Source organism: Pseudophryne corroboree, unplaced genomic scaffold (assembly GCF_028390025.1).
Source record: "Pseudophryne corroboree isolate aPseCor3 unplaced genomic scaffold, aPseCor3.hap2 scaffold_687, whole genome shotgun sequence".
Taxonomy (NCBI): domain Eukaryota; kingdom Metazoa; phylum Chordata; class Amphibia; order Anura; family Myobatrachidae; genus Pseudophryne; species Pseudophryne corroboree.
In genome coordinates, this window is record NW_026970272.1 from 174,125 (window position 1) to 187,573 (window position 13,449).

Genomic DNA, 13,449 nt, shown 5'->3' on the forward strand with positions numbered 1-13,449 from the left:
AATGGCACTATACTGGGAACTACTGAGGAGGAAAGGGATCTAGGAGTCACTATTTCAGGTGAAATAAAGGATAAATATAGTATTAATGGCACTATACTGGAAACTACTGAGGAGGAAAGGGATCTAGGAGTCACTATTACAGGTGACATAAAGGATAAATATAGTATTAATGGCACTATACTGGAAACTACTGAGGAGGAAAGGGATCTAGGAGTCACTATTTCAGGTGACATAAAGGATAAATATAGTATTAATGGCACTATACTGGAAACTACTGAGGAGGAAAGGGATCTAGGAGTCACTATTACAGGTGACATAAAGGATAAATATAGTATAATGGCACTATACTGGAAACTACTGAGGAGGAAAGGGATCTAGGAGTCACTATTTCAGGTGACATAAAGGATAAATATAGTATTAATGGCACTATACTGGAAACTACTGAGGAGGAAAGGGATCTAGGAGTCACTATTTCAGGTGACATAAAGGATAAATATAGTATTAATGGCACTATACTGGAAACTACTAAGGAGTAAAGGGATCTAGGAGTCACTATTTCAGGTGACATAAAGGATAAATATAGTATTAATGGCACTATACTGGAAACTACTGAGGAGGAAAGGGATCTAGGAGTCACTATTACAGGTGACATAAAGGATAAATATAGTATTAATGGCACTATACTGGGAACTACTGAGGAGGAAAGGGATCTAGGAGTCACTATTTCAGGTGACATAAAGGATAAATATAGTATAATTGCACTATACTGGAGACTACTGAGGTGGAAAGGGATCTAGGAGACACTATTTCAGGTGACATAAAGGATAAATATAGTATTAATGGCACTATACTGGGAACTACTGAGGAGGAAAGGGATCTAGGAGTCACTATTTCAGGTGACATAAAGGATAAATATAGAATTAATGGCACTATACTGGGAACTACTGAGGAGAAAAGGGATCTAGGAGTCACTATTTCAGGTGACATAAAGGATAAATATAGTAATAATGGCACTATACTGGGAACTACTGTGGAGGAAAGGGATCTAGGAGTCACTATTTCAGGTGACATAAAGGATAAATATAGTATTAATGGTGCTATACTGGAAACTACTGAGGAGGAAAGGGATCTAGGAGTCACTATTTCAGGTGATATAAAGGATAAATATAGTATTAATGGTACTATACTGGAAACTACTGAGGAAGAAAGGGATCTAGGAGTCACTATTTCAGGTGACATAAAGGATACATATAGTATTAATGGCATTATTCTGGAACCTACTGAGGAGGAAAGGGATCTAGGAGTCACTATCTCAGGTGACATAAAGGATAAATATAGTATTAATGGTGCTATTCTGGAAACTACTGAGGAGGAAAGGGATCTAGGAGTCACTATTTCAGGTGACATAAAGAATATATATAGTATTAATGGCACTATACTGGGAACTACTGAGGAGGAAAGGGATCTAGGAGTCCCTATTTCAGGTGACATAAAGGATAAATATAGTATTAATGGTGGTATACTGGAAACTACTGAGGAGGAAAGGGATCTAGGAGTCACTATTTCAGGTGACATAAAGTATAAATATAGTATTAATGGCACTATACTGGAAACTACTAAGGAGGAAAGGGATCTAGGAGTCACTATTTCAGGGTGACATAAAGGATAAATATAGTATTAATGGTGCTATTTTGGAAACTACTGAGGATGAAAGGGATCTAGGAGTCACTATTTAAGGTGACATAAAGAATACATATAGTATTAATGGCACTATACTGGGAACTAATGAGGAGGAAAGGGATCTAGGAGTCCCTATTTCAGGTGACATAAAGGATAAATATAGTATTAATGGTGGTATACTGGAAACTACTGAGGAGGAAAGGGATCTAGGAGTCACTATTTCAGGTGACATAAAGTATAAATATAGTATTAATGGCACTATACTGGAAACTACTAAGGAGGAAAGGGATCTAGGAGTCACTATTTCAGGGTGACATAAAGGATAAATATAGCATTAATGGCACTATACTGGACACTACTGAGGAGGAAAGGGATTTAGGAGTCACTATCTCAGGTGACATAAAGGATAAATATAGTATTAATGGCACTATACTGGAAACTACTGAGGAGGAAAGGGATCTAGGAGTCACTATCTCAGGTGACATAAATGATAAATATAGTATTAATGGCACTATACTGGAAACTACTGAGGAGGAAAGGGATCTAGGAGTCACTATTTCAGGTGACATAAAGGATAAATATAGTATTAATGGCATTATACTGGAAACTACTGAGGAGGAAAGGGATCTAGGAGTCACTATTTCAGGTGACATAAAGGATAAATATAGTATTAATGGCACTATACTGGAAACTACTGAGGAGGAAAGGGATCTAGGAGTCACTATCTCAGGTGACATAAAGGATAAATATAGTATAATGGCACTATACTGGGAACTACTGAGGAGGAAAGGGATCTAGGAGTCACTATTTCAGGTGACATAAAGGATAAATATAGTATTAATGGCACTATACTGGGAACTACTGAGGAGGAAAGGGATCTAGGAGTCACTATTTCAGGTGACATAAAGGATAAATATAGTATTAATGGCACTATACTGGACACTACTGAGGAGGAAAGGGATCTAGGAGTCACTATTTCAGGTGACATAAAGGATAAATATAGTATTAATGGTACTAGACTGGAAATTACTGAGGAGGAAAGGGATCTAGGAGTCACTATCTCAGGTGACATAAAGGATAAATATAGTATTAATGGCACTATACTGGGAACTACTGAGGAGGAAAGGGATCTAGGAGTCACTATCTCAGGTGACATAAAGGATAAATATAGTATTAATGGTGCTATTCTGGAAACTACTGAGGAGGAAAGGGATCTAGGAGTCACTATTTCAGGTGACATAAAGAATATATATAGTATTAATGGCACTATACTGGGAACTACTGAGGAGGAAAGGGATCTAGGAGTCCCTATTTCAGGTGACATAAAGGATAAATATAGTATTAATGGTGGTATACTGGAAACTACTGAGGAGGAAAGGGATCTAGGAGTCACTATTTCAGGTGACATAAAGTATAAATATAGTATTAATGGCACTATACTGGAAACTACTAAGGAGGAAAGGGATCTAGGAGTCACTATTTCAGGGTGACATAAAGGATAAATATAGTATTAATGGCACTATACTGGACACTACTGAGGAGGAAAGGGATCTAGAAGTCACTATTTCAGGTGACATGAAGGATAAATATAGTATTAATGGCACTATACTGGAAACTACGGAGGATGAAAGGGATCTAGAAGTCACTATTTCAGGTGACATGAAGGATAAATATAGTATTAATGGCACTATACTGGGAGCTACTGAGGAGGAAAGGGATCTAGAAGTCACTATTTCAGGTGACATGAAGGATAAATATAGTATTAATGGCACTATACTGGGAACTACTGAGGAGGAAAGGGATCTAGGAGTCACTATTTCAGGTGAAATAAAGGATAAATATAGTATTAATGGCACTATACTGGAAACTACTGAGGAGGAAAGGGATCTAGGAGTCACTATTACAGGTGACATAAAGGATAAATATAGTATTAATGGCACTATACTGGAAACTACTGAGGAGGAAAGGGATCTAGGAGTCACTATTTCAGGTGACATAAAGGATAAATATAGTATTAATGGCACTATACTGGAAACTACTGAGGAGGAAAGGGATCTAGGAGTCACTATTACAGGTGACATAAAGGATAAATATAGTATACTGGCACTATACTGGAAACTACTGAGGAGGAAAGGGATCTAGGAGTCACTATTTCAGGTGACATAAAGGATAAATATAGTATTAATGGCACTATACTGGAAACTACTGAGGAGGAAAGGGATCTAGGAGTCACTATTTCAGGTGACATAAAGGATAAATATAGTATTAATGGCACTATACTGGAAACTACTAAGGAGTAAAGGGATCTAGGAGTCACTATTTCAGGTGACATAAAGGATAAATATAGTATTAATGGCACTATACTGGAAACTACTGAGGAGGAAAGGGATCTAGGAGTCACTATTACAGGTGACATAAAGGATAAATATAGTATTAATGGCACTATACTGGGAACTACTGAGGAGGAAAGGGATCTAGGAGTCACTATTTCAGGTGACATAAAGGATAAATATAGTATAATTGCACTATACTGGAGACTACTGAGGTGGAAAGGGATCTAGGAGACACTATTTAAGGTGACATAAAGGATAAATATAGTATTAATGGCACTATACTGGGAACTACTGAGGAGGAAAGGGATCTAGGAGTCACTATTTCAGGTGACATAAAGGATAAATATAGAATTAATGGCACTATACTGGGAACTACTGAGGAGAAAAGGGATCTAGGAGTCACTATTTCAGGTGACATAAAGGATAAATATAGTAATAATGGCACTATACTGGGAACTACTGTGGAGGAAAGGGATCTAGGAGTCACTATTTCAGGTGACATAAAGGATAAATATAGTATTAATGGTGCTATACTGGAAACTACTGAGGAGGAAAGGGATCTAGGAGTCACTATTTCAGGTGATATAAAGGATAAATATAGTATTAATGGTACTATACTGGAAACTACTGAGGAAGAAAGGGATCTAGGAGTCACTATTTCAGGTGACATAAAGGATACATATAGTATTAATGGCATTATTCTGGAACCTACTGAGGAGGAAAGGGATCTAGGAGTCACTATCTCAGGTGACATAAAGGATAAATATAGTATTAATGGTGCTATTCTGGAAACTACCGAGGAGGAAAGGGATCTAGGAGTCACTATTTCAGGTGACATAAAGAATATATATAGTATTAATGGCACTATACTGGGAACTACTGAGGAGGAAAGGGATCTAGGAGTCCCTATTTCAGGTGACATAAAGGATAAATATAGTATTAATGGTGGTATACTGGAAACTACTGAGGAGGAAAGGGATCTAGGAGTCACTATTTCAGGTGACATAAAGTATAAATATAGTATTAATGGCACTATACTGGAAACTACTAAGGAGGAAAGGGATCTAGGAGTCACTATTTCAGGGTGACATAAAGGATAAATATAGTATTAATGGTGCTATTTTGGAAACTACTGAGGATGAAAGGGATCTAGGAGTCACTATTTAAGGTGACATAAAGAATACATATAGTATTAATGGCACTATACTGGGAACTAATGAGGAGGAAAGGGATCTAGGAGTCCCTATTTCAGGTGACATAAAGGATAAATATAGTATTAATGGTGGTATACTGGAAACTACTGAGGAGGAAAGGGATCTAGGAGTCACTATTTCAGGTGACATAAAGTATAAATATAGTATTAATGGCACTATACTGGAAACTACTAAGGAGGAAAGGGATCTAGGAGTCACTATTTCAGGGTGACATAAAGGATAAATATAGCATTAATGGCACTATACTGGACACTACTGAGGAGGAAAGGGATTTAGGAGTCACTATCTCAGGTGACATAAAGGATAAATATAGTATTAATGGCACTATACTGGAAACTACTGAGGAGGAAAGGGATCTAGGAGTCACTATCTCAGGTGACATAAATGATAAATATAGTATTAATGGCACTATACTGGAAACTACTGAGGAGGAAAGGGATCTAGGAGTCACTATTTCAGGTGACATAAAGGATAAATATAGTATTAATGGCATTATACTGGAAACTACTGAGGAGGAAAGGGATCTAGGAGTCACTATTTCAGGTGACATAAAGGATAAATATAGTATTAATGGCACTATACTGGAAACTACTGAGGAGGAAAGGGATCTAGGAGTCACTATCTCAGGTGACATAAAGGATAAATATAGTATAATGGCACTATACTGGGAACTACTGAGGAGGAAAGGGATCTAGGAGTCACTATTTCAGGTGACATAAAGGATAAATATAGTATTAATGGCACTATACTGGGAACTACTGAGGAGGAAAGGGGATCTAGGAGTCACTATTTCAGGTGACATAAAGGATAAATATAGTATTAATGGCACTATACTGGACACTACTGAGGAGGAAAGGGATCTAGGAGTCACTATCTCAGGTGACATAAAGGATAAATATAGTATTAATGGCACTATACTGGGAACTACTGAGGAGGAAAGGGATCTAGGAGTCACTATCTCAGGTGACATAAAGGATAAATATAGTATTAATGGCACTATACTGGGAACTACTGAGGAGGAAAGGGATCTAGAAATCACTATCTCAGGTGACATAAAGGATAAATATAGTATTAATGGCACTATACTGGGAACTACTGAGGAGGAAAGGGATCTAGGAGTCACTATCTCAGGTGACATAAAGGATAAATATAGTATTAATGGCACTATACTGGGAACTACTGAGGAGGAAAGGGATCTAGGAGTCACTATTACAGGTGACATAAAGGATAAATATAGTATTAATGGCACTATACTGGGAACTACTGAGGAGGAAAGGTATCTAGGAGTCTCTATCTCAGGTGACATAAAGGATAAATATAGTATTAATGTCACTATACTGGACACTACTGAGGAGGAAAGGGATCTAGGAGTCACTATTTCAGGTGATATAAAGGATAAATATAATATTAATTGCACTATACTGGAAACTACGGAGGATGAAAGGGATCTAGAAGTCACTATTTCAGGTGACATGAAGGATAAATATAGTATTAATGGCACTATACTGGGAGCTACTGAGAAGGAAAGGGATCTAGAAGTCACTATTTCAGGTGACATAAAGGATAAATATAGTATTAATGGCACTATACTGGAAACTACTGAGGAGGAAAGGGATCTAGGAGTCACTATTTCAGGTGACATAAAGGATACATATAGTATTAATGGCACTATACTGGAAACTACTGAGGAGGAAAGGGATCTAGGAGTCACTATTACAGGTGACATAAAGGATAAATATAGTATAATTGCGCTATACTGGAGACTACTGAGGTGGAAAGGGATCTAGGAGACACTATTTCAGGTGACATAAAGGATAAATATAGTATTAATGGCACTATACTGGGAACTACTGAGGAGGAAAGGGATCTAGGAGTCACTATTTCAGGTGACATAAAGGATAAATATAGTATTTATGGCACTATACTGGGAACTACTGAGGAGGAAAGGGATCTAGGAGTCACTATTTCAGGTGACATAAAGGATAAATATAGTATTAATGGCACTATACTGGGAACTACTGAGGAGAAAAGGGATCTAGGAGTCACTATTTCAGGTGACATAAAGAATAAATATAGTATTAATGGCACTATACTGGGAACTACTGTGGAGGAAAGGGATCTAGGAGTCACTATTTCAGGTGACATAAAGGATAAATATAGTATTAATGGTGCTATACTGGAAACTACTGAGGAGGAAAGGGATCTAGGAGTCACTATCTCAGGTGACATAAAGGATAAATATAGTATTAATGGCACTATACTGGAAACTACTGAGGAGGAAAGGGATCTAGGAGTCACTATTTCAGGTGATATAAAGGATAAATATAGTATTAATGGTACTATACTGGAAACTACTGAGGAAGAAAGGGATCTAGGAGTCACTATTTCAGGTGACATAAAGGATAAATATAGTATTAATGGCATTATTCTGGAACCTACTGAGGAGGAAAGGGATCTAGGAGTCACTATCTCAGGTGACATAAAGGATAAATATAGTATTAATGGTGCTATTCTGGAAACTACTGAGGAGGAAAGGGATCTAGGAGTCACTATTTCAGGTGACATAAAGAATATATATAGTATTAATGGCACTATACTGGGAACTACTGAGGAGGAAAGGGATCTAGGAGTCCCTATTTCAGGTGACATAAAGGATAAATATAGTATTAATGGTGGTATACTGGAAACTACTGAGGAGGAAAGGGATCTAGGAGTCACTATTTCAGGTGACATAAAGTATAAATATAGTATTAATGGCACTATACTGGAAACTACTAAGGAGGAAAGGGATCTAGGAGTCACTATTTCAGGGTGACATAAAGGATAAATATAGTATTAATGGCACTATACTGGACACTACTGAGGAGGAAAGGGATCTAGGAGTCATTATCTCAGGTGACATAAAGGATAAATATAGTATTAATGGCACTATACTGGAAACTACTGAGGAGGAAAGGGATCTAGGAGTCACTATCTCAGGTGACATAAATGATAAATATAGTATTAATGGCACTATACTGGAAACTACTGAGGAGGAAAGGGATCTAGGAGTCACTATTTCAGGTGACATAAAGGATAAATATAGTATTAATGGCACTATACTGGAAACTACTGAGGAGGAAAGGGATCTAGGAGTCACTATCTCAGGTGACATAAAGGATAAATATAGTATAATGGCACTATACTGGGAACTACTGAGGAGGAAAGGGATCTAGGAGTCACTATCTCAGGTGACATAAAGGATAAATATAGTATTAATGGCACTATACTGGGAACTACTGAGGAGGAAAGGGATCTAGGAGTCACTATCTCAGGTGACATAAAGGATAAATATAGTATTAATGGCACTATACTGGGAACTACTGAGGAGGAAAGGGATCTAGGAGTCACTATTTCAGGTGACATAAAGGATAAATATAGTATTAATGGCACTATACTGGACACTACTGAGGAGGAAAGGGATCTAGGAGTCACTATTTCAGGTGACATAAAGGATAAATATAGTATTAATGGTACTAGACTGGAAACTACTGAGGAGGAAAGGGATCTAGGAGTCACTATCTCAGGTGACATAAAGGATAAATATAGTATTAATGGCACTATACTGGGAACTACTGAGGAGGAAAGGGATCTAGGAGTCACTATCTCAGGTGACATAAAGGATAAATATAGTATTAATGGCACTATACTGGGAACTACTGAGGAGGAAAGGGATCTAGAAATCACTATCTCAGGTGACATAAAGGATAAATATAGTATTAATGGCACTATACTGGGAACTACTGAGGAGGAAAGGGATCTAGGAGTCACTATCTCAGGTGACATAAAGGATAAATATAGTATTAATAGCACTATACTGGGAACTACTGAGGAGGAAAGGGATCTAGGAGTCACTATTACAGGTGACATAAAGGATAAATTATATTTATCCTTTATAACACCTGAAATAGTGACTCCTAGATCCCTTTCCTCCTCAGTAGTGTCCAGTATAGTGCCATTAATACTATATTTATCCTTTATGTCACCTGAGATAGTGACTCCTAGATCCCTTTCCTCCTCAGTAGTTCCCAGTATAGTGCAATTAATACTATATATTAATTGCACTATACTGGAAACTACGGAGGATGAAAGGGATCTAGAAGTCACTATTTCAGGTGACATGAAGGATAAATATAGTATTAATGGCACTATACTGGGAGCTACTGAGGAGGAAAGGGATCTAGAAGTCACTATTTCAGGTGACATGAAGGATAAATATAGTATTAATGGCACTATACTGGAAACTACGGAGGAGGAAAGGGATCTAGAAGTCACTATTTCAGGTGACATAAAGGATAAATATAGTATTAATGGCAGTATACTGGAGAATACTGAGGAGGAAAGGGATCTAGGAGTCACTATTTCAGGTGACATAACGGATAAATATAGTATTAATGGTGCTATACTGGACACTACTGAGGAGGAAAGGGATCTAGAAGTCACTATTTCAGGTGACATAAAGGATAAATATAGTATTACTGGCACTATACTGGGAACTACTTTGGAGGAAAGGGATCTAGGAGTCACTATCTCAGGTGACATAAAGGATAAATATAGTATTAATGGCACTATACTGGGAACTACTGAGGATGAAAGGGATCTAGGAGTCACTATTTCAGATGACATAAAGGATAAATATAGTATTAATGGCACTATACTGGGAACTACTGTGGAGGAAAGGGATCTAGGAGTCACTATTTCAGGTGACATAAAGGATAAATATAGTATTAATGGCACTATACTGGAAACTACTGAGGAGGAAAGGGATCTAGGAGTCACTATCTCAGGTGACATAAAGGATAAATATAGTATTAATGGCACTATGCTGGGAACTACTGAGGAGGAAATACTATATTATAGTAATCTCACCCTGTAATGTAATGTAATGTAATGTATCATACCTATGTAGCACTCTCCTCCCCATCCATCTGACATACAGTATGTCCCCTCATCTCGCTCTATAATGATTCATGCCATAGTGTCTTTATTCGCTGGTTACCGTGTATCAGTAAACATTTTGTATATGTTTGTAACACCGTTCTTGGGGTGATCTTCTAGGGGCAGTTTGGGGTGCAGGCAGAAGATCTGATGAGCTGTTTGGTTTGCACAATATCTGTAACACGCGGGGAAGCCATCCGGAGGTTACACAGCGAGCAGCAAGCGCAGGGTAAGTGTTCGGCCAGGTCCTGCCCTGAAGTCATTGTTTTAGTACAGTGTCATATACAGTATGTATTAATGTGACCTGTGTTTATGAGGAGGTAGATGAAGAAAGGGTTTTACAGCAGCAAATAACGACTTCCTATGCCTCAGCATTACCTTCTGCCAGTAATTTATGTGCCACCTTATGAATATATAATTGCTGTCCAGAGTCACATATCCAGCCAAACCACATGAGACATGTTATACTGTTACATCGAGCAACAAGTTCTAGTGGCACCATGCTATAGTATCACACTTGTATAGTTGTGTAGAAAGTAGCATTATATCTGTGTAAAAAGTAGCATTCACAGTTTTTTTTTTTAATTTTCCCAAAACAAGTTCTGTCGTGCTTTGTATACAGAGTCAGACATACACACTGATTTACAGCCAAAATTAGAAAAAAAATGGATGCTGCTTTTAACACAGATATACTTATATATTTACTAAGATTCGTATTTGTGTTGATTTGGTGGGAGTGTTTTATGGGAGTGATTAGAAAAACACTGCCGGACTTAACACAATGAATCCCGGCCAGATCCGTGAGATCCGTCCAGGGCTTCATTGTGTACATTATATGAAGTGTGGAAAGTGTTAAAAATCGTGAATTTTTTTTGCGTGGGGTCCCCCCTCCTAAGCATAACTAGCCTTGGGCTCTTTGAGCCGGTCCTGGTTGAAAATATAGGGGGAAAAAATGACTGGGGTCCCCCCATATTTATACAACCAGCACTGGGCTCTGCGTCCAGTCCTGGTTCAAAAAATATGGGTGACAAAAGACGTAGGGGTCCCCCGTATTTTTAACACCAGTGTGGGGATATAAGGGGGGCTAATACTGTATTTGTGGTGTTTCAATCTTTATAGCGTTTAATGTACTTTTTATTCCTTCTGTTCCCATGTCTCTCTGGCTTATGTCACTATTACCCCATGTGTGTGTTCATCCATTACCCTATATATTCTGTACTATAATCTTACCCAGGTAAATACAGGTGGGCTGTGACCTGGCACCTAGTGCTGTCATGTTATGTTATTGTAGGAGGATGCCAGTCTGGTAGGAGGTTATTACAGGTTATCATTGCTAGGCCTATTGAGTCCATCCTGTGATCCTTATATGGTCACACAGGAAATACATTTGAGGACCAGGTAATGTCTCTTTGAAGCTTCGCCTCCACAGGGGACAATCCGGACTTAATCCAATTTCCCTGTCATTGTCCCTTCTGTTTACTTTCCTCTGTTCCATCCTGGTCTCTGACAGACATCACGGAGCCTGACCCAGCATGTGGTCAGCAGGAGAAGGCCAGCTGTGGGAGGGAGTAGGGAAATACCTGAGGTGGGATCCCACCAATCAGGAACCTGCGTCTCCTCCCCAGGTGAGCACGGCATGATGGGCATTTGGAGGTTATAAAAGAGGTTGCGCAGGTCAGCTCCTCATGTTAGTCGCAGGACTCTGGCTAAGGGGTGATTCTCTGCCAGGGAACCTTGTGGAACGCATCACCAGTGCTGTGTGGACTTATATGTACTTACTACTGCATGGACTAATCTGCTATCACTGCTATGTGGACTCAGTGATAGTTCTGCTGTATGGACTTGTTTATCTGGAACTTCTGCACGGAATTGCTGTGGACCTAAATCCTTTACTGGGACTTACTATCTGGACTGCTACCTGTATACTGTTTCTGGGCTATATTTACCTCTGTTTCCTGTGAATTATCTATTCCTGTGTGCTGTGAGAAATAAACCATCACTTTGGTTTCATCGGCTCTGTGTCTGAGTGATTAGAAGAACCCCGTATCCTCACATTTGGCGGCAGTGGTGGGATCATTCAGACACCAAACAACGACCGCAGGAAGCGTGAAGGCCCAGCAGAGAACAGAGGATCAGGCCATATGTAATGCAAGAGGATCTGCAGTGAGGTGGTAACAAGTGAGCAGGTGTCAGTCCTGTGCAAAATAAAATGTTTCCAAGGAAAGAAAATGAACGCCTCAAGTCTCCCAGGGCAGTGGAGCTCGTGGATGGAGGTGTGTCAGTGTATCGGCAGGCTGGTAAGCCGGATCTGTTATTGATTGTTATAAAGATGCAGTACATTTGGGAGTACTGGAATGAAGCTAGGCGGATGATCAGTGGCTGAAGAGTATCCAGCATACAGGACAAGTTGTGTTACCTGGGGGATGCATTCCTGCACTGTAAAAGTGAGGCAGCCTCATGGAATCTGCTGGCGGAGCCAAAGTTTGTAGAATTCACAGAGGAAGTGAGTGCTACAGTGACCCAAATCAAGTCAATATTCTGAGGCTGAAGGGCAAGTCCAGAATCAATTATCTTCTGGGATAGAGTCAGAGGAAATATCCAAAATGGCGCCGCTGCAACCCGGGCAGATGACTGAGGGGTCCACCTTGCAAGTGCCTGTTACCAAGGGAGCAAAGTCATTGTCAACGGGGCCCATAACAACATTGGAAGAAATGAGCATGGAGGAGCTGATAGCAGAATGCCAGCTGCGAGGCATCCCTTTCCAATTCTGCACTCGCAGGGAAATCCTCCAGCTTATTCTCCAGGATCAGCGGGATCCAACAAAAGCGTTCACCGATTACCGGACGTGGATCCTTCATCTCGGCCCAGGGATGAGTGTGTGGGAACAGCTGGAGTGTCTGGAGGAGTGCTTCATTGTGGCAGAGGAAGAGGCAATGGATCAGGGGCTCCTGGATACCCCAGCATGGCTAGACCAGTGTTGCAGGGTGGATGCAGAAAGGCACCGTCTGCAACAGCTTCTCCCACACCCAAGGGAAGCAGTTGCCCGGTGTACTATGCTGGGAGAGGCTAGCGCTGAAGTGAAGGCTATGCCCACAATACAGGCATCCCAGGAGGAGCTGCGCTACACCTTCCCTTTTACTGAGGTGGAAGATGTTGACCTAGTAACCAGCTGCCAGGGAATCAATGAAGACTGTGCCCAAGAGATCACCATGGATGGGGGAGTATTGTTCCACTCCCCGACTACA

At 39.6% G+C, this 13,449-nt stretch overlaps 1 protein-coding gene across 1 annotated transcript in view; it reads left to right on the forward strand.

Moving 5' to 3' along the window:
• LOC135037934 (unconventional myosin-VIIa-like) overlaps window positions 1-13,449 on the forward strand; it is a gene marked incomplete at both ends in the record, with an annotated part of 240,316 nt that overhangs the window by 139,622 nt on the left and 87,245 nt on the right. The window contains one exon of the mRNA XM_063954594.1: window positions 10,325-10,433. Within this exon, the coding sequence (XP_063810664.1) occupies window positions 10,325-10,433 (109 nt within the window). The remainder of the gene's footprint in view (window positions 1-10,324; window positions 10,434-13,449) is intronic.